The sequence below is a fragment of the Myxine glutinosa genome, chromosome 5 (genome assembly GCF_964187855.1).
Source record: "Myxine glutinosa chromosome 5, kmMyxGlut1.1, whole genome shotgun sequence".
Classification (NCBI taxonomy): domain Eukaryota; kingdom Metazoa; phylum Chordata; class Myxini; order Myxiniformes; family Myxinidae; genus Myxine; species Myxine glutinosa.
This window is the reverse complement of record NC_136265.1, coordinates 68194466-68221540: the sequence shown is the minus strand read 5'-3', so window position 1 is coordinate 68221540 and position 27075 is coordinate 68194466. Positions and strand designations below refer to the sequence as shown.

Here is a 27075-nt window from a genome sequence, read left to right as displayed (position 1 = left end):
TCTTTACAAGTTGTCGTATTATCTTTTCTGCATCAATTATTACTGGGGGCATTTCCTCGAGATGTTGCTTTTTCTCTTCCAGGTTTCGGATCCATTCCGCCTCCCTATTGTTTTATTTTCGATCTTCAAAACTTCCTTTACAGAATTGTTCCAGTTCCTTTTTTTCAGGAGTGAATGCCACCTTTTGCTTCCATTCCCCTAGTTCACGGTATAATCTTTTCGGGTTGTTTTCAAAAATATGGCCTTGTTTTCTCCTCCTATTATCTTCGTCATACTTTTTTTATTTTGGCGACGGAGCATCATTTCGATTTCGATTTTCATTTCATTTCAATTTTCAGTTTGTTTTCAGCAACCATTACCTCTGGGTCTTTGTCTTCAATTTTATATTTGTATTTTATTTTCTGGATTCTCATCTTCATTTTGGGCTTTGATTTCCTCTTTGGAATTGCCGTATTTGTCCTGTCTCCTTTCTTAGCATCTCCTTCCGTCTCTCGAGTCATTGCTTCCATGGTGGTGCTTGGTTTTTATTTGTGGAACCTGTTCTGTTCTTGCGGTGTTTAGTTGTTACTTTTTCCTGAATGAATAGTGCTGCTGCAAAATTCACTATGTTTATTACCCTGCGCTCGCGATGCGAAAAGCGGGGTTAAGCATTCAGTTACGTACGTACATGTGCCGTGTCTGCATTTAAAAAATTCATTTTCTCGGCAACCGTTGGTCCAATTGACATGAAATTTTCACCATAGGAGGGCCTCCTCCTGTAGAATATTTTAATGAATATTATGATCACAGGTCACAGGTCACGTCGTACAGGCGCCATCTTGGAAAAACGTTACACCTCTATATCTCCCAAACCGCTCAATGGAAAAAAATGGAAACATGGCTCATTGTCAAGTACTCACCATGGGGAATAAGATATGTTGATGACGATGTCATCAGTGCCTTAATTATGACGTCATACTTCGCCAAAAAAAAAATCCTCTTCAATTCTTGGTCCGATTGACACAATTTTCACCATAGGAGGGCCTCCTACTGTATAATATTTTAATGATTATTATGACGTCATAGGTCACGTGGTACAGGTGCCATCTTGGGAAAAATTTGCACCTCTATATCTGTGAAACCACTCTTTGGAAAAAATTGAGACCTGGCTCATTGTCACCGACTCCCCATTGGGAATAAGATGTTAATGATTATGTCATCAGTGCCTTCGTTATGACGTCATAATTTGACAAATACAACTTATCCATTTTATTTATTTATTTATTTTTGTATACTGAATCGAGGCTCGTGAAGGAGCTAACATTTATTAGCGCTGAGGAAGCGCCTCTAGCGAATGACTTCCAGCCAGTGTAACGCGAATTCCTGTCACAGGAATTCTGAGATCATATAAGTGTGACGTGGCAGTTCCTGATTGGTTCGTGTTGGGGAACCCCTTCTCGCTGCCGACGTGACGTAAATTCGCGCACGCGCACTGGTGAAGCGCGAGATTCGGCCCAAGGTTCTTATTATTATTATTTTTGTATACAAGATCGAGGCTCGAACCATGATCGAGGCTCGAAATTCCATGCCCGAACCTCAGCGCAATCCAAGAGGATTCACTTGTTTCACAAACAAATCAACCAGACAAACAAAATATATAAAATGAGGGAGCGGAAGACAAGATGGGGAGAGAAGGGGAAGCACACAAACACAACATTTGAGAGCAGGGAGATGTGTGGGAGGGAGAGGGCTTGGGGGGAGGAGGCGTGGGAAGGGGGGCGGGGGAGAAGTATAAAACACAAGGGCACCAAGGACCTCCAGGACAGAAGTTGGTATTTCAAAAAAGTGGATTTGGGGTGAAATTAGCGGGGGTAGAAAAGATCAAGGTTTTGGATGGGGGAAGATAAGAGATGGTGGTGAACAGCTGTTTTAAAGACCTGGAGGGTGGAGTGGGATTGAAGAGAGTGAGGGAGTTTGTTCCAGAGGTGGGAGAAAAGAGGAATGAAGGAGTGAAGGTGAGCAGAGAGTCTTGATTTTGGCAGTTTAACCATAAGAGGGTTGCAGGCAGATCTTGTGCGACCTGTAGGAATATTTGGGGGACAGAGCCCAGAGAGAGCTGGGGGGGGGGGGGGCAAGGCCAGAGAGGAGTCGGTAGAAGACTGAAAGACCACCAACCTGCCTGCGGTGAGTGAGTGAAAGGCCCTTGGAGTTAGCTTCATCGCCGGAGATTCCAATGATTCTGAACGCTTTGGTTTCAACAGCGTGAAGACGAGCTAGGTGTGAGGCAGGAGCACCAGCCCAGAGGGGAGAGCAGTATTCCATTGAGCTGCGGATGAAAGCCTTGTATGTGGTGAGGAGCTCAGGTGTGCCAAGGAAGGACTTTGCACGACAGAGGATGCCCAGTCGGCGACTGGCTTTGGAGGCCAGATTTGAAATGTGGTTTTCCCAGGAAAGATCATGGCAGATAGTGAGACCCAAAAGCTTGAGTGACAGAACTTCTTGGAGAGGATTATTCAGAAAGTGGATGGGAGGGTTGTCCAGTCGGTCTTTTCGGAGAGACATCGTAAGAGTGTGAGATTTGTCAGGATTGAAAGACATGTTCCACTTGTTTGCCCAGTCTGTGATTTTGTCCAGGTCTGCAGAGAGTGAGGAGGCTGCAGACTGCCGATCTGAGGGATGAGGAATGGAGCGACACAGTGTAGAGTCATCAGCAAAGAGATAGAGAGGATTTTGAAGAGAGTCAGAGAGATCATTGATAAAGACCAGAAAAAGCACAGGGCCCAGAACACTGCTTTGGGGAACTCCAGCCTGAACAGGAAGAGGAGATGAGAGAAACCCATTCAGGGCCACACGTTGACTACGACTAGAGAGGAAGTCCGCCAGCCATGCGTGGAGATTTCCATGGAAACCAAAGGAGGAGAGTTTGGTGAGCAGAGCGGGGTGCCAGACCGTATCGAAGGCACGTGATATGTCAAGGGAGACAGCTCTAATTTCCTGTTTGGCATTGAGGACCTCCACCCATTGTTGAGAAAGCAGAAGCAGCATGTCCAGAGTAGAGTGACCAGGTCTGAAACCAAATTGATGGTCAGAGATCAAGCCATTGGAGAAGAGGAAATATTTCATATCTGAAGCAAGGATGGATTCCATGACTTTGCTGATAATTGGGAGAAGGCTGATTGGTCTGCAGTTGCTAGGATCTGTTTTTGTGCAAAGCGGTGATGTTGGCTGATTTCCAAGCAGATGGCAGATGACCTTGAGCAAAAGAGAGGGTGAAGAGAACAGAGAGAGGAAGTGAAAGAGCGGAAGAACAGGATTTTAAGACCCGTGGGCTGATGCCGTCAGTTCCAGTTGCAGAATCAGAGTCGATGGTTGACAGAAACTTTTCCACCTTGTCAGGAGGAAAGGACACCGAGTCCAGGAGCAGCTGGGGACGACTGGGTACGGTGGATACAGAGAGGGATGGGTTTGGGACACAAGATTTAGAGGCAAACACAGAGTTGAGGCATTCAGCTTTTTGACGTGCGGAGTCAGCCGTATAGCCATTTGAGGTGAGGGAGGGGATGGAGGGGGAACAAACACCAGAAACAGATTTGACCAGACGCCACCAGGATTTGGAAGAGGGAGACAGATAAGAGAGTTCGGTCTTGAGAACGGAGAGATATTGTTCCCTGGCTCTCCTGAGGGTGGACACACACTTGTTTCGGGCTTTGTGAAAGGAAATGAGATTTCCTTCCGTTGGATTTGCTTTCCAGGAGACGAAAGCAAGTTGTTTCTGGGCAACAGCCTCACCACAAGAATCCGTGTACCATGGATGGGAGGAAGGGTATGACAACTGAAGACGAGATGGGATAAATCTGTGCATGAGAGAGAGCAATTTACTTTTGAAGAATTCCCAGGATGAGTTGATGTCAGAGGCGGTAGAGATGGGAGACCAGTCCAGATGATTGATGGCTGCTTGAAGACCGTGCTAGTTGGCCTGAGTGAAATGCCAGACTCGTCGACGCTGAGGAGGCTCTCTGAGAATGGTCAGAGAGATGCCCACTTTAACAAGCACATGATCAGATGAGCCAATTGGAGCAGAAGAAGAGCAGCAGACATTTTCAGGGAACTTAGTCATAACCAAGTCCAGAAGAGAAGATGCTCCGTTGACTGAGATCCGGGTCGGGAAATTGACAGATTGTGTCAGTCCCAGTGAGTCGCAGAAGTCCTTTGCTGAAGAGCCATGGCTGGTGAGAGAGGTACCCACACCCAGCCAACTGGCATGGTGACAGTTGAATTCACCACATATGAGGAAGAGAGAGTTGGGATGGGTAGATAGAAGTTGGTCCATATTATCAGACAGCGAGATGTAGATGGAGTCATCACTGTTTGGTGGACGGTACAACACACATATGAACAAAAGGTGGGAGCGAAGGGGAAGCCGTAGCCAAAGGTATTCCTGGGGGTGAGGTGGAGAGAGGGCAGTGCAGGGCGAGTGAGGAAGAGAGTTTTTTTTTAATAAAGATAGCAACCCCACCTCCATCCGATCATTATTAAAAAAAATTCAGCAACTATTGGTCTGATGGACACGAAATTTTCACCATAGGAGCGCCTCCTCCTTTAATATTTTAATGATAATCATGACGTCATAGGTCATGTGTTACAGGCGCCATCTTGGTAAAACCGAAAAACGTTGCACCTCTATATCTCCAAAACCGCTCTTTTGAAGAAATTGAAACGTGGCTCATTGTAAATAGCTCCATATGGGTAATAGGTGTTGTTAACGATAATGTCATTGGTGCCATAATTATGACGTCATAATTCGACAGGGACAACGCTTACTCTGATCAGTTTGAAATTTTTTGAGCATGAAACAATTATATTAGAGAATATAAATTTATGATGTCATCGCTCACGTGATCTGGCAGCCATATTGCATCAAAAAAAAAAAAGAAACGTTCAAAAACAGAAGAGTTGGCTCACACCAAGTTGACTGCGCAGGGTAAGTATTCTATGAATACCATCTAGTTTCCTTCATGTGGCTGATGTTGGTATTATTAGCCCCGTTGGACTTAGCCCGAAACGGGGGCTCATGGATTGGGTCTCGTCTGTCCGCAACCATATCTCGCAGATTTATGGACTGATTTTGTTCATACTTGGCACACAAATAATGAACGGTGGCTTACATATGCCCATCTATGAGTACCACAGGAGAGGAAGTCCGCGAGATCGCATTGTTGCTCTTCATCCTCTCCCCTCCTCCTTTGCCACCTCTTTGTCCTTCTGCCCATTATCATTTGTATCTGTTTGTGTTGAAACGATGAATCGGTCTCCTTCACCGCACATCACCCTCGCTTCAGATGCAGAACACCTTCTGCGTGTGAGTGTATGTCTCAGTAACTGGTTTGCTTATTTCACAAGATTTAGTACTAAGCTTTTAATATGACGCTTCCTCTTTGAAGTTCAGACAGTGGGCCAATATTTGAGGAGAAAAAACTTTTTAATTGCACAATAATTTCATGCTAATCGTGATTTATTAATACTATATTTTGGAATTGTCTTTGCAGAGAAACAATTGAAGTCAGTTTCTTGTTCCAAGTGTTCGCAGTTGTTCTACACGGAGGTTTCTATCATCGAGGATACGACACAGACGTTGTGTCAGGACAATGATAAGTTTGACAGCGTGTCCAACAATTGTCAAAGTTGTATGAAGACACTGAATCAGATCCAAAGGAGTAAGCGGCCACACAAGTGTTCTGTTTGCAATGAAACATTTACATCCTTATCATGTTTACAAACACATCTAATAAGTCACACAGGAGAGAAATCTCACAAGTGTTCAGTGTGTAGTAAAGCATTTTATCGCTTATCTTCTTGGAAAGATCATCAAAAAGTACATACGGCGGAGAAGCCCGACAAGTGTGCTGTTCGCAGGAAGCCTTTTGCTGAAAGAAAAACCTTAAGTCACAAAGGTATACATACTGAAGATAAGCCCTACAAGAGTTCCGTATGTAACAGGACATTTCCTTTTTTATCAGGATTGAAAACATATCAAACAATACATACCAGAGAGAAGTCTCACAAGTGTTCAGTGTGCAATAAGGCCTTTGCTTTTTTATCAGGATTGAAAATACATCAAAGAATTCACACAGGAGAGAAGACTCACAAGTGTTCCTTGTGTAAAAAGGCCTTTTTGCAATTATCAGACTTAAACAGTCATCAATTAACACATCGGCTATACACAGGAGAGAAGCCCTTCGATTGCTCTGTGTGTCACAAGGCCTTCACTCACAGAACAGGGTTAAAAAGTCATCAACGAATACATACCGGAGAAAAGCCTTACATGTGTTCTGTGTGTCACAAGGCCTTCACTTTCAGAACAGGGTTAAAAAGTCATCAACGAATACATACCGGAGAGAAGTCTCACAAGTGTCTTTTGTGTCACAAGGCCTTCGCTTACAGAGCCGCGTTAAAAAGTCATCAAAGAGTGCATGCAGGAGAGAAGCCCTTCGATTGTTCTGTGTGTCACAACGCCTTCACTTGCAGGGCATCATTAAGAGATCATCAACGAATACATACTGGGGAGAAGCCCTTCAATTGTTCTGTGTGTCACAAGGCCTTCACTCACAGGAAATCGTTAAAACACCATCAACAAATGCACACAGGAGAGAAGCCATACAAGTGTGCTCTTTGCAGCAAAGCATTTGCTTTTTCATCAACATTGAAAATACATCAAAGAATGCACACTGGAGAGAAGCCATACAAGTGTTCCGTGTGTCACAAGGCCTTTACTCACAGAAGAACGTTAAAAAGGCATCATCAAGTACACACAGGAGAGAAGCCATTCAAGTGTGATGTTTGCAGCAAAGCTTTTGCTTTTACATCAAGATTGAAAATACATCAAATAATTCACACTGGAGAAAGGCCCTACAAGTGTTCCGTATGCAACAAGGCCTTTGCTTTTTCATCAGGATTGAAAATACATAAAAGAATCCACACTGGAGAGAAGTCTTACAAGTGCGCTGTTTGCAGCAAGGGATTCATTTCTTCATCAGGATTGAACATGCATCAAAGAAGCCACACCAGAGAGAAGCCCTACAAGTGTTCATTGTGCAACAAGGCCTTCACTTTTTCATCAGGATTGAAAATACATCAAAGAATCCACACTGGAGAGAAGCCCTTCAAATGCTCTGTGTGTCACAAGGCCTTCAATTACAGAACAACGTTAAAAAGGCATCAACAAAGACACACGGGAGAGAAGCCCTACAAATGTTCCTTGTGCAGCAAGGCCTTTGCCTTTTCATCAGGATTGAAATTACATCAAATCATACACACTGGAGAGAAGTCTCACACGTGTTCTGTGTGTCACAAAGCGTTCACTTTTTCATCGGGATTGAAAGTACATCAAAAAATCCACACCGGAGAGAAGTCTTACAAGTGTTCCGTGTGTCACAAAGCCTTCACTTTTTCATCAGGATTGAAAAAGCATCAAAGAATCCACACCGGGGACTCTTACAAGTGTTCCGTGTGCAACAAGGCTTTCGCTTTTTCTTCAGGATTGAAAGTACATCAAAGAATCCACACCGGGGAGTCTTACAAGTGTTCCGTGTGCAACAAGGCTTTCACTTTTTCTTCAGGTTTGAAGGCCCATCAAATAATACATACAGGAGAGAAGCCCTACAAGTGTTCCGTGTGTGACAAGGCCTTTGCTCATAGTAAAACGTTGCAAAACCATCAACAAATTCACACCGGAAAGCAGCATTATACCTGTTCTGTGTGTGACAAGGTATTTTCTCACGGAACAACGTTAAAAAGCCATCAACTAATGCACACTGGAGAGCAGCCCTACAACTGTTCTGCGTGCAACAAGGCCTTCTCTGTTCTATCAGTAATGAAAATACATCAAAGAGTACATACCGGAGAGAAGCCTTTCAATTGCTCTGTGTGCAACAAGGCCTTCAAACAAAGAAAATCGTACAAAAACCATCAAATAATACACAAAGGTGAGCATCCTTACAAATGTTCTGTGTGTAACAAGGCGTTTGCAAGTATGTCGTACCTACAAGGACATCAGAGAATACACACGGGAGAGAAGCCATACAAGTGTTCTTTGTGTCCCAAGGCCTATTCCCAATCGGCGCAATTATATGAACATCGGAGAATCCATACGGGAGAGAAACCCCACAAGTGTTCTGCATGCAGCAAGGCATTCACGTCTTCTTCCAAATTGAAAGAACATCAAAGGACACACACTGGAGAAAAGCCCTACAAGTGCTCTGTGTGTAACAAGGCCTTCTCTGCTTCATCATTAGTGAAAATACATCAGAGAATACACACCGGAGAGAAGCCCTTCAATTGCTCTTTGTGCAGAAAGGCCTTCACTTCCAGAACCACATTAAAACGCCATCAACGAATACACACTGGAGAAAAGCCATATGAGTGTTCTACCTGTAACAAGGTGTTTGCTCGTTTATCGAATTTAAATCAACATCAAAAAGTACACACAAGAGAAAAACCCCACAAGTGCTCCATGTGCAACAAGGCCTTCTCAGGTTCATCAGAATTGAAAATACATCACAGAATACACACCGGAGAGAAGCCCTTCAATTGCTCTATGTGCAGCAAAGCCTTCAATTCCAGAAAAACGTTAAAATACCATCAACGAATACACACAGGAGAAAAGCCATACGAGTGTTCTACCTGTAACAAGGTGTTTGCTCGTTCATCAAATTTGAATCATCATCAAAAGGTACACACAAGAGAGAAACCCCACGAGTGCTCCATGTGCAACAAGGCCTTCTCAGGTTCATCAGAATTAAAAATACATCAAAGAATACACACCGGAGAGAAGCCCTTCATATGCTCTATGTGCAAAAAGGCCTTCACTTCCAAAAAAACGTTAAAACTCCATCAAATAATGCACACTGGAGAAAAGCCATACGAGTGTTCTGCCTGTAACAAGGTGTTTGCTCGTTTATCAAATTTAAACCAACATCGAAAAATACACACAAGAAATGCAACTCAAGATGTGCAACAGAAAAATGCCTGAAGAACCAAGAAAGGTGACACATCTACTGTACATGAATGATCTAAAACTCTTCGTGCGGAATGATGACAAATTGGCAGATCAACTGAATGTGCTACTTGGAGGACACTCAAATGGAATTTGGTCTTGAGAAATGCACCAAATGCACATTTCCATATGATAGAACAAAAAGAGCACTCAATATCTCAATCGATGAAAGTACAGCAATACAGGAACTAGAAAATGAAGCATGCTACAAATCCCTCGGAATAGAAGAAGGTCTCCAGGTACAACATAAAGAAATGCGTAAGACATTCAGCAAAGAGTACCTACGCAGAATAAGATTAATTCTGAAGTCATCCCTCTCTCTCCATTGAACAAAATCAAAGCTATAAACCAACTTGCAGTACCGGTATTCCAGTATAGCTGTGCAATTATAAACAAGCCACAATCAGAGATCAACAACTTAGACACCAAAACAAGGAAACGTTTAACGATTCATAAGCTATTATACAAAAGCCACTGCATTCCTATGCTTTACGTGCTGAGAGGAGAAGGAGGAGGTGGACTGATGGAGCTGATCCACGTGCACAGAACAGTGTGTGTAGGACTTGCGGAGTATGTGAAAGGCTCAACAGACTATCAAATGAGATTTGTACATGAGCAAGAAACGAACAAATCAGAAAAAGTATCCTTAATCCATTTAGCAACAAACTTCCAAAAACAGGTGTAAGTGCAGGATATTACACAGGAAAATGAAACAGAAATAAATACAGCCCCAATGATCGCAAAGAAGAAAAAGGAGAACTACAAAAAGAAATATCAGCAGATATACTCTGACAAATGGGAGAATGACAAAAGAGCAGGAAGATTTAAAGAAGAGCTTGACAGACCATGGATCAACAAGGAAGGCTCATTGGAATGGCTAAGAAGAGGTCAAATTAATTGGGATGGAGAACGAGTCATCATAAATTCCCAAGACCAAGGACATGGCAGTAATCTCCTTAAGAAAATGGCAGGATTGAGCCAATCGGACAAATGCAGACTTTGTGGGATAGAAACAGAAAGTACCAGTCACCTCCTTTCTGGATGTTAAAAAAAACAACCTCATGTTGGAACAGTTGTACACAGAAAGACATGACAGCATCTGTAAACATTTCAACATTCCGGTTTCAGAACAATCATAGAAACACAAGGCAAATCCGATACATTCCAAATCTGAAAATAAACGTATAGTGTTCACGCATGACAAGATGACACCATAAAGTGTAGACATTGCAGGCGGAGCATTGCGACCGAACATAGTGCTCAAACACAAAAATAAAAAGTCAGCATTGTTGATTGACGTTTCAGTTCCCAATGACTTTGGACTAAATGCTGCAGAAACCAGTAAAATGATCAAATACCGGGAGCTGAAAGAGGTGTTGGAAATTGAAGAAAGCTGAAATTGTACCAGTGATAGTGGAGCAACAGGGATGATCAAGAAAACCCTTACCGAGCACCGACAAAGCATACCGGGGAATATCACTACAAACGAGCTTCAAGTGGAGGCTGTCAGAGGTTCAATGAGGATTTTGAAAAGACTCTTGGAATGAAGCTATGAGGATGAAGTTTCACAATCTGGTTCATGAATAGTGATTCTTTACTGAAAAGGGAGCTGGAGATTTTGGTTTCTGCGAGAACTTCTTCCCTAAAACCCCAAATAGGGATAACAACCAATGAGGGACTCAGACATCAGAGAATCATCCTCCACTGCAAAGTGTATTCTGCGCATGAAGCCTGGTGGACTATCAGTAAAGGATAAAGATTCATGAACCAGTAGAGAACAAAGTTTCACAATTTCGTTCAGGAATAATGATCCTTTACCGAAAATGGAGGTGGAGATTTTGAGTTATGGGAGAACTTCCTCCCAACTTGCAAATGGGATGGGATTACACACATGGAGAGAAACCCCATAAGTGTTCCACGTGCTTCAACACATTGACTCGTTTCTCAACATTGAAAATACATCAAATAATGCATATCGTGGAGAAGCCATACACGTGTTCTTTATGTCACAATAGTGTGGAAACCAACTTCAATAAAGTGGATTATATTGTGATTCCATTCAAGCATCAGTGTATAATTGTATATACCTTAAACCTATTTATTTGGCAAGAGGGGACCTTTGCGGATCATAAATGCCCAGTTGTCTTTCTCTGAAGGTTTACACAACCGACCTATGAGCATATTCATGTGGCTCGTCATGTACTGCTGTCACGTCACGTGTGGAGTTCATGTACGGGGTCAATGCTGAGCAGAATTTTAAACGAGTCTCGGCGTCATAAGTAGTCTTGCCAAATCAAGTGAAATACAAAAAACAAGACCGATCGTCGAACAGCAGCATAGCCAGGCTTGCTTGATACTTCAGTTGAAGAGGATAGTATGACCTGGGTAGGGATACCAGTTAGCAAATGATGTAAGTATTAATTATTTTGACTTCAGGCATGGAGAGCCGGTTCCTGAATGACTTTGGGTAAAAAAAGCAAGACCGGAAGTCGAACAGCAGCATAGTTGGCCTTGTAAAACATTGTAATCCACAAACACATATGATTAGCTTTTTAAACAGTCATTAAAGCTGTTTATAACATTAAACAAAGAAGTTTGGAGGAATCCCGACATCCGTGAGGGAAGTTTTACTTCCAGAACTGAACGAGGATCTACTGTAATCTATATACCTCACAAGGGTTGGATACATAACATAACCCTTCCTCCCGCTAAAGTGGCGTTTTGCGGTGGCCTTTTGAAACCCACCAATTAAGGTTTTGTTTTGAAAACCACCAATGAAACCCACTTTTCCTGCTGTTTAACACAAAACTGAAAGGGAGGAAGATTGGGGGGGGGGGGGGGTATACTAATTTACCAAGCTGCTAGCTAGTGCTTGCCAAGCCAGCCGTTCCTTAACGGTTTTGAATGGAGTGCTTGCTCGAATGCTTAAACCACTTGGCGATTTCTCCACAAGAAACTTGGTAAATGAACACACACCCAATGTTCTTGAGACCCGACCATAGATCGACTGTAATCTATATACACCAAGGAGGAATGACCTTTTCTGCTGCTACCTTAGTGAGCAGGTGTACTCGTAAATTAAAATGTCGGTTGGTGGAGTCAGCCGTCGTAATGACATCATAGACGTAATGAGGTAGCGTGATGGACGGACACAAAACTGCCGCCACTTTAATATATAGAAGATGATGCATTTTCACCTCCAGTAACTTTGCAGTCACTACGAAGGGATTAGTGTTACGATTAAATTTACTATAATATTAACGTTACGTTATCATTATTCTAAAAATGATATTACTTTAAAAAACCGAGGGTAATTCCTGACTTCCACGTCATTTGTACCGTACACCGCTTATTGATTCATTAACCATACACCGCTTCAATCTAGAAACTTTGCAATAACGACAAAGAGATTGCAGTGTTACAATAAAATTTACTATATTATTAGTATTAACGCTGTTATTATTATTACAAAAACAACACTACTGTATTAAGAAACCTGGGCTAATTTGTCCGAAGCGGCCTGAAGGTGAGGCATTAAGGCATGAAGCCGAAGGCCTATACGTACTGTGTCGTTGGAGGATCCGTAACATCTATGCTTTTGATATTTGATTGTCATTTTAACAATCGGTTTGCTTGTGTTCCACACTGTATGAAAAACGTAAAGGTAGAGCATGGCGATTATGATATATGACAGGTTTGACGATATGTTCAGCCTGAACGACATTGGAATTAAAATGGCAGAGTGTAGAGTCAGCCATTGTACACCGTAATGACATCAGATGTGATCACATCACCCTGTCATGTGACCAGATCCTCAGCTCTGATTGGTATACGTTTGAGTGGACATACGTACGGGCAAACACTGTTCTAGACTGCTTTGCCCTATGGGCTATGCTGTAAAAACGGTGAATGGCAAACGATGAACCAATAAATTTCACATTCCTGTGCCACCTTCAGTCACATGCCAGGTATTGACACAGCAAGTACCCAGTCTGAATGTTTCTTTATCCAGTCAATGGTGAAACTGCAAATAGGGAATCCATGAATGTCATGAATGGAAACTATTACGTCATTTCCTCATTCTGCTTTCAACTCAATATCTCTATATTTTCATTCCAAACACCATCATTATCGGACATAGGTAGAAGTGAAGCCGAGCTCGGTGTGAGGCAGGAGGGGAGAGCAGCACCAGCGGAGGGGAGAGCAGCTGCAGCAGAGCAGCTCCATCAAGCTGCGGATGAAAGCTTTGTATGTGGTGACAAGCTTAGTAGTGCCAAGGATCCAACAGTCCCTGAGCACCCAAAATACCGTGTCCGGCAGGCAGGTGTGCTACAAGGCGGTGAAGACCAATGAAAATTTGGTCAAATGGACCAACAACTGTTCTGTTCCAACATGGACCAATGGACCCCCTAATTCTAACAAGCATTCTGAGTATTGCGCTGCAATACATGTCCCCTACCGGCAGTCTGTCGTCCGGAAAACTGTTGGGGAAATTACCAAAGTTCAAAGTGTCATAACTTTGTCAAAAATGATCGAAACGTCGTGAAGTTCGAACTTGATCTGTAACTTATCATGAGGAAACCATGTACCAAGTTTGAAATCATTAGCATTAAGAGTTTAGAAAAAAAGTCCGGAAAACTGTTCTTTGCGTGACGGACTGACAGACGGACAGACTGACAGACGGAGGGACAGAGTGCAAACCTATAGTCCCCTCCGGTGTACACCGGTAGGGGACGAATAATGTAACACTTGACCCAAACAAAGCCAATGGAAATCTGCACAACAAAGCCTAACAGTGTATAATTAGCAGAGGTCTATACAGACCTAATATTAGGCCCACCAGGAAACAATTTGGCGGCCATATCATGTCGTCTCGGCACTATGGTGGGTGGAGATGGAGTCAAGCGACAGAAGGGGTGTGGTCCGGCGGCTGTCCGACCAATGAGTGCACATTTAAAAAAATCGACCCACAACAAGAACGCCAATAACAGCAACACAAAGCTCTTGTTGACCTACAACATGTCACAGGTAAAAAATAGAAAGATCTTGAGAAGATTGAGTGTTTTGCTTGAAGGCAGGTGTTTGGCTGCTTGGGAAAGGTGATACTAGGTGGTTTGCCATTGCCTTCCCAGCAGTTATGGCAGGAATTTGTAATCTGCTTAGAATGCTGGTGATAACTCGCATACTCTTGGTGAAAGACACTGCTGGATCTTTAACATCCACCAAATAATAATAGTTGACTGACACTCAGCTTAACGTCTGCCCGAGGGACGGCACACATAGTTTCATTATTTCCTCAAGGAATCGATGATTTGCGGTGAATGGAAACAAAATGGCGTGCATAGCCCACAATCTCCTCCAATAACTTACATAATTTTTGAATGGCCCCAAAATGGCGGTAAACTTCCGATTTTATTGTTGGAATTATCTTCATCTCTTCTGCGACCTTTAAAACTTTCATTTCAATTACTTTCATTCTATAATGTATTCAATGTCAGTCTTTCATTGCAATGAGTTGCCCATCCAATTCTTAAAATTTCAGATCAATCGGGTGAAAATTGGTGATTTTACGCAACCTTGACCTTTGACTTTTTGACCTAAAAAGCAATCGGCTTGTTGCTTTTGATTGGGGAACCAACTCTGACCCAATATGCAAGTTCTTAAAATTTGCAGATTTATCGGGTGAAAAATGGTGATTTTACACAACCTTGACCTTTGACTTTTTGACCTAAAAAGCAATCGGCTTGTTGCTTTTGATTGGGGAACCAACTCTGACCCAATATGCAAATTCTTAAAATTTGCAGATTTATCGGGTGAAAAATGGTGATTTTACACAACCTTGACCTTTGACTTTTTGACCTAAAAAGCAATCGGCTTGTTGCTTTTGATTGGGGAACCAACTTTGACCCAATATGTAAATTCTTAAAATTTCAGGTCAATCAGGTGAAAATTGATTTTACGCAACCTTGACCTTTGACTTTTTGACCTAAAAAAGCAATCAGCTTGTTGCTTTTGATTGGGGAACCAACTCTGACCCAATATGCAAATTCTTAAAATTTGCAGATTTATCGGGTGAAAAATGGTGATTTTACGCAACCTTGACCTTTGACTTTTTGACCTAACAAGCAATCGGCTTGTTGCTTTTGATTGGGGAACCAACTCTGATCCAATATGCAAATTCTTAAAATTTCAGGTCAATCGGGTGAAAAATGGTGATTTTACGCAACCTTGACCTTTGACTTTTTGACCTAAAAAGCAATCGGCTTGTTGCTTTTGATTGGGGAACCAACTCTGATCCAATATGCAAATTCTTAAAATTTCAGGTCAATCGGGTGAAAAATGGTGATTTTACGCAACCTTGACCTTTGACTTTTTGACCTAAAAAGCAATCGGCTTGTTGCTTTTGATTGGGGAACCAACTCTGACCCAATATGCAAATTCCTAAAATTTCAGGTCAATCGGGTGAAAATTGGTGATTTTACGCAACCTTGTCCTTTGACTTTTTGACCTAAAAAAGCAATCAGCTTGTTGCTTTTGATTGGAGAATCAACTCTGACCCAATATAGCAAATTCTTAAAATTTCAGATTAATCGGGTGAAAATTGGTGATTTTATGCTTTTGCACAACCTTGACCTTTGACCTTTTGACCTAAAAAAGCAATCGACTTCTAGCTTTTGATTGGGGAACCAACTCTGACCCAATATGCAAGTTCTTAAAATTTCAGGTCATTCGGGTGAAAATTGGTGATTTTACGCAACCTTGACCTTTGACTTTTTGACCTAAAAAAGCAATCGGCTTCTAGCTTTTGATTGGGTAACCAACTCTGACCCAATATGCAAATTCTTAAAATTTCAGGTCAATCGGGTGAAAATTGACGATTTTATGTGACGCTGACCTTTAAGCTTTTGACCTTTTGAGAACACGACAAAACATCGTCCAAATGGCCAAGACAGACTGTCGGCTTTGATGAGGTGGAGGAGGGTGATGTAGAGGAGTCGCTGGACTTGTATCGGGAAGAGCTCCCAAATGAAGACCTTTTACTGCTGGGGAAGGAACACCAGGTGGATCTTGACCTGCACCCTAACCCTAACCTGCATGTCTTACATTATTTCTTATGGGGAAATTAGTTTAAATTAAACCTTTTTCATTTACATGACTGTCTTTAAGAACCTAACTAATAAAGAGGTTGCTGTCACACCACACGCAGATTTTGTTTTCACGACCACAAATATGTTTGGCGCCAGGCCCACAAAACGTTAATCTGGCCCTGCCTGCAGCAAACAGCCAATGGTAAACGGCTTGAGAGCCACGGATCAGCATTTCGGTTTCCATGGTGATTTGGGGATAACGTGATCGGAGTGGCGAATCGGCTGCCCTGAAATCGTGAATATGATCGTTTGGAGAAGTTACGCGGCAGCGGCACGTGCTTCGTTTTTTTTTTTAACAGAACATGCTTTGTACTCGTGTATTGTAGTGTAACCTGTGACGACACGCTACCTTACAGTACCGTACTTTACTACACACGGCCTTACAGTACCGTACTTTCTTCACTTTACCGTACTGTACTTTACCACACGCTACCTCACAGTACCGTACTTTGTTTCTTTCCACACTCTACATTACAGTACGGGACTTTACTGCACCCTACCTTACAGTACTTTACTACACTCTACCTTACAGTACCGTACTTTACTACACTCTACCTTACAGAACCGTACTTTATAACACGCTACCTTACAGCACCGTACTTTACTACACTCTACCTTACAGAATCGTACTTTCTTTCTAAACTCTGCCTTACACTTACAGTACCGTACTTTACTACATGACCTTAGTGCCATACTTGCTACACTCTACCTTACAGTACTGTACTTTACTACACTCTACCTTACAGTACCGTACTTTCTTTCTAAACTCTGCCTTACACTTACAGTACCGTACTTTACTACATGACCTTAGTGCCATACTTGCTACACTCTACCTTACAGTACTGTACTTTACTACACTCTACCTTACAGTACCGTACTTTCTTTCTAAACTCTGCCTTACAGTACCGTACTTTACTACATGACCTTAGTGCCATACTTGCTACACTCTACCTTACAGTACTGTACTTTACTACACTCTACCTTACAGCACCGTACTTTACTACACACTACCTTATGTACCGTATTTTACTACACCACATTACAGTACCATATTTTACTACACTACCTTATAGATCCGTACTTGCTACACTCTACCTTACAGTACAGAATTTTTCTACACACTAACTTACATTACTGTACTTTACTACACTCTACCTTACAGTACCATTCTTTACTGATCTCAACCTTACATTACCATACTTTACCACACTCTACCTTACAGTCTCCTCCGGTGCACCATGAACCGAGATCTCTCCAATGAAGATCACAGAGCGAATCCCCCGGGATCCCCAAGTGGGTCTGATGGAGTAAACGTGGTCATTCCGGGAGATTCTCCCTCAGATCGCGGGTCCAGGGTCGGCCCACCCGAGGATGAAGACCCGGGACCCGGTACTTGTCGTTCTCTCTGCACCATCACTTTCTTTCTGGCAGTTCCTGAAAGTTTCGTTTAAATGGATTGTTTTTGTTTCAGGTGTTATTGTGAAGGTGAAGGTGAAGTCCGAGTTTGTCGATGATTCGTTCCCTCAACATGAAGGTTTGAACCACAAACACATTTTACTTATTAGTTACAAACAAAAATGTCAAATTGTAATGGAGATTGTTTTCTCGAGGCATTCCCTTTACCTTCCTCAAGAGCTTAGGATCTTTAACACCCTTAATCAAATGCAAGTAGATGAGGCAGCCTGCTTCATGTTCTAATCATTGATGGAAAACTCTGGGTATGAATCACCAGGACAGAAGTTTGTTGTCGGGTCGAGAATCAAATCCACAAGAGACACCTCGTACTCGAGTTCACTCCTTGTGATCTGTCATGTCATCCTGAACATTCTCAACATAAGGTGTATTCTGGGATGATTTATTAAATAATGTTGTGTCCGCAGCTAATTACCACCAGCCTTGGACGGATGAGCCGAACCAGCTTTAACTCCCGAGGCAATCTCCCAATCTGGCGGTTATGACACGCTGCGGGATGGAAGAACCACGAAGGCTTATTCTCACAAAACAAACGGGTTTATTCCGAAACCCAACCAAGAACACAACAAGAAAATGTTCCAATAATGATTTATAATAAAATGAGACGTGGAATGAAAATGAAGAAAATAAGGTTGAGGTAAAATGCTGAGGTGAGGATCCTCCATGTAGATACAAACACACACACAGGGAAAAGTAATAAAATGAAAATCCCACTCTGGCACTTAGCTGGCCCCAATTTGAATCCTGTGATAAGGTCGGCGGCTGTCGAAGCCCGCAGCCACCAGGCGGGAAACCTGGCAAAATGACGGCTAGGCCACACGTCGAAAGCACCCGGTATCGAGGCGAGCACGCAGACGGCCCTCTTTCTCCCCGGTCTCTCAAAGCTTCCAATCCTTTGCATGGCGAAGGACACTGTGGCCTTCAGCTCCCCGAAGAGCCCAGCAGCCAAAGCCGCCTCAATTGCCACAGATAAAGCAAAAGCTCCATGCTCTCCTCAGGTCTCCATGCTCTCCTCCTTTGTCAGCCTCCTCTCCCGCTAACGTTCCTCCCACCTCCTTGGGCCGTGTCACCTGGGGAAAGGGGTGGGGGGGGGGGGCATGGCCTGCCGGTCCCTTCCCCCGCCCATCGGACCATTGTAGCTCTGCCTCTCCGAGGCGGGCCTTTGCCGTATGTGTCCATGGAGTGCGAATAATGGCCGGCTGATGTTATAAATGTTAGGGATGGCCACAGTGGGTATCACAAACAGGAAAAATTAACCTTAAACCCTACTACTAATTAACACGGCATCATTCATCGTATGATGAACATTTAAACACAACCTTAAGCTACATTTTCCCTACTTATTACATCAAAATGCTCCTACACGTCACAAGGTCCATACTATTTCCTATTCAATCCTAGCTTTCCTATGGTATTCTCTTACCTACCCCCATAAACGTAACAATAACCTACAATGAATACATTTCCACTGTTTTGAGTGAAACATCGCAGGGGAGATTGTTTTTATTCAGAAATGTTCATGAAAGTTTCGTTTAAATTGATTGTTTTTCTTCAGATTTTGTGGTGAAAGTGGAGGTGAAGTCTGAGTTTGGCGACGATTCGTCCTCTGCGGGCAAAGGTTTGAACCACAACGTTCTGCTTCTCATAGTTTCAGTGATTAATATATTTATAAGAAGTTATTCTTCAGACTCGGAATAAACGTGCACATAGCGAGGGTTGTGAGGGAATCGCTCAGTTACCAACATGTAATCCCGATAATGGAGATCATGTCGAGACACCATGGGATGATTGTTTGTTTTTACAGATTTTGAACAGAAGCTGAACGTGGATCCTGAATTTGGTGATTGTTCCATCAAAGGTAACTGTTTAAAACTATTAATAAGATTTTTTTTAAAGCAGCACAAGTCACCGGCTGTGCCAAAACGCATGAAGTGATGTACCGTAAAATAGGGTGAATAGGGACACAAACTGAAAAAAAGTTCGGAAACGTTTTCCGATGAAAATTGATAACCATACTGATTTGTTGATATTTGGGTTGAAAGTGTTCTCTTGTTTTTTTAAAAAGCAACTTATAGTCCCTATTAACCCCATATATGGGTTAAATAGGAATAAATAGGATTTTTATGGCTGTCCCTATTCACCCCGTTTTACGGGTGAATAGGGACAGTCACTAATACAAAAAAATAATAATCAAGAAGTAGGGACAGTTTGAAGAAACTTTTTATCCCATATTTTTTTTCATTGGCACCGTGGTTTATATTATGGGTGCATATTATGTGCATCCATCTGAGCTATCAATTTAGCAATAAGTTGGAAACTCAGGATTGTTTCTTGATTTATTATTTTTTTATATTAGTGACTGTCCCTATTCACCCGTAAGACGGGGTGAATAGGGACAGCCATAAAAATCCTATTTATTCCTATTTAACCCATATATGGGGTCAATAGGGACTATAAGTTGCTTTTTAAAAAAACAAGAGAACACTTTCAACCCAAATATCAACAAATCAGTATGGTTATCAATTTTCAGCGAAAAAAGTTTCCAAACTTTTTTTCAGTTTGTGTCCCTATTCACCTTGCTGTCCCTCTTCCCCCCCATTTTTACGGTACGTATTGTGTTTGAAATTGTTTCATCTTGTTCATGATGGAAACAGATTGCTTCTTTTTGTTAATATTGGAAACAAATTGTTTCTTGTTGTTCATGATGGAAACAAACTGTTTCAAAATGCTGAGTACGTACAGTGGGAATATAAAGGGGAAACGGAAAAATTGAGAAGGGGTGGAGCAGTAAGTAGGGTGGTCATGGGAGATGTAAGATTAGATTCGGATTTGGACAAGATTTCCTCGTGGGGCAAATGTAATCAGGTTAAATTCAATGCTTCTAAAACTCAATTACTTCCCACCTCTCTCTCTAAAACACCTCTCAACTCTCCAATCTCTTTTGAAACATCCACAATTACACCATAAAAAAAAAAATAACCACCATGCGATTCAATAAACCGACTAGGTATTACCCTAACTTCAAATTTATCCTGGAATCCACACATTACACAAATAGCTAAGTCTGCCTCGAAGAAACTAAGAGGCCTGTTCATATGTCGAAGATTCTTTTCCTCTCAACAGTTGCTTCAACTACATAAAGGATTGATTCGTCCTTGTATAGAGTACTGCTCTCACATCTAGGGAGGTTCTCGCTCCATATATTTACTGGACAGAATTGAATCCAAAGTAATCCGACTTATCAACTCTCTCAATCTGACGTCAAAACTCGATGCGCTCAAATTACATTGCAAAGTTGGCTCTCTTTCTCTTTTCTACAGATATTACTTCGGTTACTGTTCATGTTCAAGTTTTTTTTTTTCCCAAGAACTTGCTGCTTGTATACCTCAGCCAATAGCGAGACCGCAGAATACTCGACAAGCCATTACATCTCATGATTATTGTGTGGCCATTGGCAACTCGAGGGTGGGCCGTTATGATGTTTGTTTAATTCCCGACCACCAAACTCTGGAACTCTTTACATTCTCATGTCTTTCCAAACACTTACAACCTTCCCCTTTTCAAAAAGCAGATTTTTTTACCTCCTCAAAAACTCTTAGACTATTCTCTCTTTCTTCACTTTTCTATCAATGGAGCTCTTTTATTTAGGCCTGGCCTCGATGAGGACTATATCGTCCGTGCCTGGAGCCTTCAATATATACATAAAAAAGAAGGTAAGAAGGAATTGATTAGTTTTTTTAAGTTTTTTTGTCATATTTTAAGACATTAAACAGAGGGAATTGAAGCGGAGGTTACGTGTTCGAGGAGAAAATAAAGGGACTGAAGGTAGTAGCGAGAAAAGACTATAAAAAGCGATCGTGGAGACACAAACGAGGAAAAGGTTATGCCTCAAATAACCCGGTACGAAAAGTCCGATGAATACCCACAAATTGGCACAAATTAAAAGAAAAATCGAACTAGAAGCACAAAGTAAACACGGACACACAAAATAATGGCAAAAACCCGAAAGCACTATGGAAGCTAAAGGACCGGAACCATAAGCCTTCCGCCATATGTGATCTCTTCTATTCTGTCTTTATCCAGAGATTTTTTAATTGTTGAAAAAAAACCTTCTCAAATTTATCAAGGGGGACTCTTGCCGCCCGAGTGGCCAATTTAGTTTATTTCAGCTGGATCCTGAACCGTTCACCCTTTTCTTTCCTCCCCCCACATGAAGTACATATTACATTGGAGGATTATCTCCTTCTCCTCAACACTCCAGGTTTCTGTTTGTCGTTTTCTTCTCTGGAGTACTGTTTTTATTTGTGGAGAGACTGTTAGCACCTTTACAGCCTATTGCTTTGGTGCATCATCACATGTCTTCACAAGGTGATGAGGGTGCAGTCATTATTTTTTACAGCCCACTTTCCTGCTGCTCAGAGTGGCCAAACAGACATAAGGCCTCCCCTATAGGAGGCTTGTGACTCTTTGCTTGAGATAGTTTTCTTCTTTTTATCAACCCAAGATGTTTCGTCGTGTTCATGTGCCCTGTCTTCATCACCTCCTCCTGTTCTACTAAAGGCTCCTCTGCCCTGGAACTCTCCGTGCAGCTCGCCCAAGAGTCCAGACCGTGCACGAGTCACACCAGCATTGCACTCCGCTGACGTTTCTCCCACCTTCATTGCCAAGGCTGACGCCTGCTGTCAGGGTCAATATACCAGCATTTCCCTGCACCTCGATTAACATATCACAGCGCAGCCCCAACCCGCTCATCGCAAAGCCGTGTACATTACGCGTCATTCCCGTCTCTACATGTCAGAGGGCTCCTTAACCGTGGGCATACCACTCCCTTCCCCCTTCAAACCTTTTCTTCTGGCATCAACAGTTTTATGCAGTTCATCAAAGCCGCGTCTGTTCACAAAGCACCGTCTCAATCAATTGACGTGGTGTTAGCGGCGCTTCACAGACATTCACATTTCTGTCCTCCTCCCCTGCTTTACTGAAGGCCCCCTCTTCCCTCTGGGGTCTGCCATGCAGCCCGCACAATAATCCTGTCCATACACGATCATGGCAGCGTACCTCGTTCGTCCTCCTTTTGATGTCCGCCTTCAGGGAAGAGGTTCCAGAATCGCGCTGGGACCTGGCTGATGGGCCAGTGGTACAGCCAACCTCGCAGCATCAATTAAAATGGCAACGGACCACGTTTGTCTGTCTCTCGTTGTTTGCCAAGAGGCTCCAAAGCCTCCAAAAATGCGGTCCTATTTTTATTTCTGTGATTATTCATTTTAATGTTGAAATTATGTATGACTTAACCAAGTCGTCGATTGTTTGGATTAAACAATGTTGATGTTCGTCAGTCTATGACTACGGTTAACTTCAACGTGGTCATGGTCTGGTTGTAAAGTATGACTAACTTTTTATCATTTGACGTTATGTACTCTACGATACTACTCACTTATGAAAGGAAATTCCACTGTTTCTCCTCCTTCAGTTGGTACAACCTTCGCAAGCACAGCTTTCCGGCATCTTTTAAGTAATTCAGATGCAGTTTTGACCGGAACGATGATGATGGACAAGCTTTATAATCTGGCAATGATTTAATCTACCTACACCCTCCAGTGGTTGAAATGTAACTCTATGGTAAATGACAGCTTAATCCCTGATTGATGAACTTAAGGGAGATATCGCATTCGTGAAGAAGTGTTCCACTCGGAAAAGGTGGTTGGGAAATTAATGCAGAACACTCATTTTCCTGTAACTAAGGTGTGACTATAATTTTCAAAGAAAAATAAAAAACAATTGTTTTTGTTTTCTTCCTTATAGTAAACTTTACAATTTGCAGGTGAAGCTCATCCAGGGAAGACAGAAAATTTCCAAAGACACTTTCTACAGTCTGCCCAGGATGCTTTGAGCAATGACAGTATAAAACAGGAACCTTGTGATTCTCCTCACAAAGTCCCCAGCGATGATACTCACCTGCCAAAAGGTAATCAGAGGAAGGCACAGGACACTGCACTCCTCCGTGTTTTATGAATCATCTCCATGATATAATGGTTAAATTCCACATCATATGGATGGACGGATCCTTTTTAAACAGTGCATGCTCACACAGACTTCATACATAAACTACACATCGATAGCGAGTGAATTTTTTTCGTATACTAAGTCGAGGCTCGTGTAAGAGCTAACACATAGACCATATAATAAAGGCAGAGGGGGAGAGAGAAGGAAGCACAACAACAGTAGGGAACAGAGACATCAGGAGATCTGTGGAAGGGAGAGGGCTGGGGTGGGGTACACAGGATAAACAAGATGGACACTACTGGGAATTTCAGAAAAGAAAATGGAATTTGACAAAATGTGGATTTGTGGTGTATTAACGTGGGTAGAAAAGATCATGGTTTTGAATGGGGGAAGATATGAGATGGTGGTGAACAGCTGTTTTAAAGACCTGGAGGGAGGAGTGGGATTGAAGAGAGCATGGGAGTTTGTTCCAGAGGCGGGAGAAAAGAGGAATGAAAGAGTGAAGGTGAGCAGAGAGTCTTGATTTTGGCAATTTTACAAGAAGAGGGTTGCTGGCAGTTCTTGTGCATCCTGCAGGAATATTTGGGGGGACAGAGCACAGACAGCGCAATTGGTTCAAGGTCGGAGAGGAGATGTTAGGAGACAGAAAGACCACCAACCTGCCTGCGGTGACAGAGTGAAAGGCCCTCAGAATCAGCTTCATCACGGGAGATACCATTGATTCTAAAAGCCTTGGTTTCTACAGCGTGAAGCCGAGCTAGGTGTGAGGCAGGAGCATCAGCCCAGAAGGGAGAGCAGTATGCCTCTTGGGAAAAATGCCAAATGCCCCTTTATATAAGGGTATGAGCCATGTGGCAAAGTATAGAAAAGAAGGGACATTCCATAGCTTGTAGAAAATGCCAAACAATACAAAATAAGGGGCATTCAAAAAAATCTCGTGTGCATGCTGGACTACCCTTGTGTTCTTAGGAGGAACCAAGTAATGCTATAGAAAAGTTCATATAAAGGGGTGCCCATAACTTTTTGAAATATCATGTTGGATATCGTTTTTGGCCCAATCACTCAATGGTGAAGAATCACTTAAAAAAATTATTGTATCCAGATCAGTGTTCAGATCTTCAAAAATTCGAAGTTATTCGTCGTTACACACCTAACCTATCCACCAGATTTCGCCAAAATCCGTCCACAACTGTTTGAGATATCGTGCTATATATCAGTTTTAGCACGATCACTTAATGGTGACTAATCACTTAAAAATTCTCCGATCCAAATCCGGAATCAAATCTTCACCAAAATGAAATCATTTCGTCCTTGTCACACACCCAACCCCTCGACCAGATTTCATACAAATCCATCCATAACTTTTCGAAATATCCTGTTCACAAATAGACAGACAGGTGTGGAAACATAACCTTCACCCACCTTCGGTGTCAGAGGTAAAAAAAAAACAAAAAAAAACTGGACATTTGGAAGGAGATGGGTTGGGGATGAAAGGGATTAACTCAAGTAGAAAAGATCATGGTTTTAGATGGGGTATGATCTGAGATGGTGGTGATCAGCTGTTTTGAAAATCTGGATGGAAGAATGAGATTGAAGAGAATGTGGAAGTTGATTCCATAGGTGGGGGAAAAAGAGGAACAAATGAGTGTAGGTGCGGGGGGACAAAGCACGGAAAGAGCATAGGGTGCAAGTCCAGAAAGGAGGTGGTAAAAGAGAGAGAGCACCGACCTTCCGGTGATGAGAAAGTGATAGGCCCATAGACAGCTTCCTCAAGGAAGATTCTGATGATGTTGAAGGCCTTGATTTCCACAGTAACCACGTGAGCAAGAGCACCAGCCCAGAGGGAAAAGCAGTACTCCATCAAGCAGTGGATGAAGGCCTTTCTTTCCGGTGGATAGGAATTCAGATGCAAGCAAGCAAGAACTTTGTATGATGGTGGATACCCATTTGGCAACTGACTTTGGAGGCCAACCTTTAAATAGTTTTTGCCCTGGAAAGATCATGGCTGCTCATGAAACAACCTTAGTCCTTTCGGAGAGAGTGAGCTTGTGATATTTGTTTGGATTTAAAGACATATTCCAAATGTTTGACCACCTGGTGATTTTGTCATGGTCTGAAGTGACAGAAGAGGCTACAGCCTTCCTGCCTGAGGATGAGGGATGTCATTGCAAAGTGTGGATCCATCACAAAATAGATAAAGGAGATTTTCCAGAGAGTCAGAGCGATCATTGATGAAGATCAGGAATAGAATTGGGCCCAGAACGCTGCCTTAGGGGACTCCAGCTTTGAGAGTGAGAAGAGATGAAAGCAGTCCGTTGAGTGCCACACGTTGGCAATGAGAGTAGAGAAAGTCATGAAGCCATGTGTGGAGTTAGCCTTGGATATCATAGGCAGAGAATATGGAGAGCATGGTGGGATGCCAGGCTGTATCGAAAGCCCGAGATATGTTTTGAGAGACGACCCTGATCTTATGTCTGACCTTGAGGGCCTCCATCCATGTTGGGAGAATAGAAGCATCAGTGTGTGACTCGGTCTCAATCCAAATTGGATATCCAACATGATCTGTGATAAAGCCGTTCAATAAAAGGAATGATTTCATATCAACTGTGATGATGGATTCCATTATCTTGTTGATGATTGGAAGTAAGCTCAGAGTTCTTTAGTTGATGGGATCAGTGTTTGCCCCTGTTTATGTAATGGAATGATGTTGGCTGATTTCCAAGCAGAAGGAAGATGACCTCGCGCAAATGACAGGGTGAAAAGGGCAGAAAGAGGATGTGCAAGAGCAGCAGAGCAGGTTTTCAGGACGCATGAGCTGATGCCGTCCGGTCCATTTGCAGAATTGGAATCAAGGGTTAGTCCTTTGAAGCACACACCCAGCTCCAAATCATCAGGAAAACATTCTCCAAAATGATGTCAAAGTGAAAGGATGGTGACTCACCGTGCAAGGGAACACATTTCAAAGATGCCAAAACTGACGAGGACAAATATTGATTAAACACAAATGATAAACACAGCGCAAAGGAATGCTCCATCTCAAGGAATTAAATCAGTGTCACATGATGAATTGATTTTTAAAAAAAAGAAGGTTTCCCTGACGTTTAACTAGACAGGAGGACAGGACTATCGAAATTAACTTTTTTCGTAACACAAGCGGCATATCAGAACCTATAAAAGGGTCCTTGGTCTAGCGCAAGTGTTGGGGTGTGTTCCATTCTCAATCAGCTTGTTAAACGCTCGCCAAATGCCATAAGCACTCAAGCAAACACTCTAACAAAACGGTTGATAAGGAACAGCTGGCTGGACAAGTGATAACAAGCTGAATGGTAAAGGAACACTGCTGGATCAGCTTTTTTGTGCGTGTTTGTGTTTACAGCTGGTGGTGTCGAGTGAGATTAGGGGGTTACCATTATTCGAATT

At 42.5% G+C, this 27075-nt stretch overlaps 2 protein-coding genes across 3 annotated transcripts in view; both read left to right on the top strand.

Moving 5' to 3' along the window:
• The first annotated feature begins 6558 nt into the window (after positions 1 to 6558).
• LOC137427479 (uncharacterized) overlaps positions 6559 to 27075 on the top strand; it is an 80813-nt gene continuing 60296 nt past the window's right edge. Inside the window, exons 1-2 of one of the 2 annotated variants that reach the window (XM_078778133.1) lie at positions 6559 to 8668; positions 8753 to 10404. In XM_078778133.1, coding sequence (XP_078634259.1) covers positions 6614 to 8668; positions 8753 to 9007 — 2310 coding nt within the window. In that variant the 5' untranslated portion in view covers positions 6559 to 6613 and the 3' untranslated portion in view covers positions 9008 to 10404. Of the gene's footprint in view, positions 10405 to 27075 lie in introns of both variants that reach the window. The other variant, XM_078778132.1, reaches the window with a different exon arrangement.
• On the top strand, positions 16409 to 26441 carry LOC144892296 (uncharacterized). Its single transcript, XM_078778146.1, has 7 exons — positions 16409 to 16444; positions 17402 to 17568; positions 17651 to 17713; positions 19208 to 19270; positions 19457 to 19510; positions 23474 to 23617; positions 26382 to 26441. The coding sequence occupies exons 2-7, from the start codon at positions 17418 to 17420 to the stop codon at positions 26390 to 26392; spliced, it is 486 nt and encodes a 161-aa protein (XP_078634272.1). The 5' UTR covers positions 16409 to 16444; positions 17402 to 17417; the 3' UTR covers positions 26393 to 26441.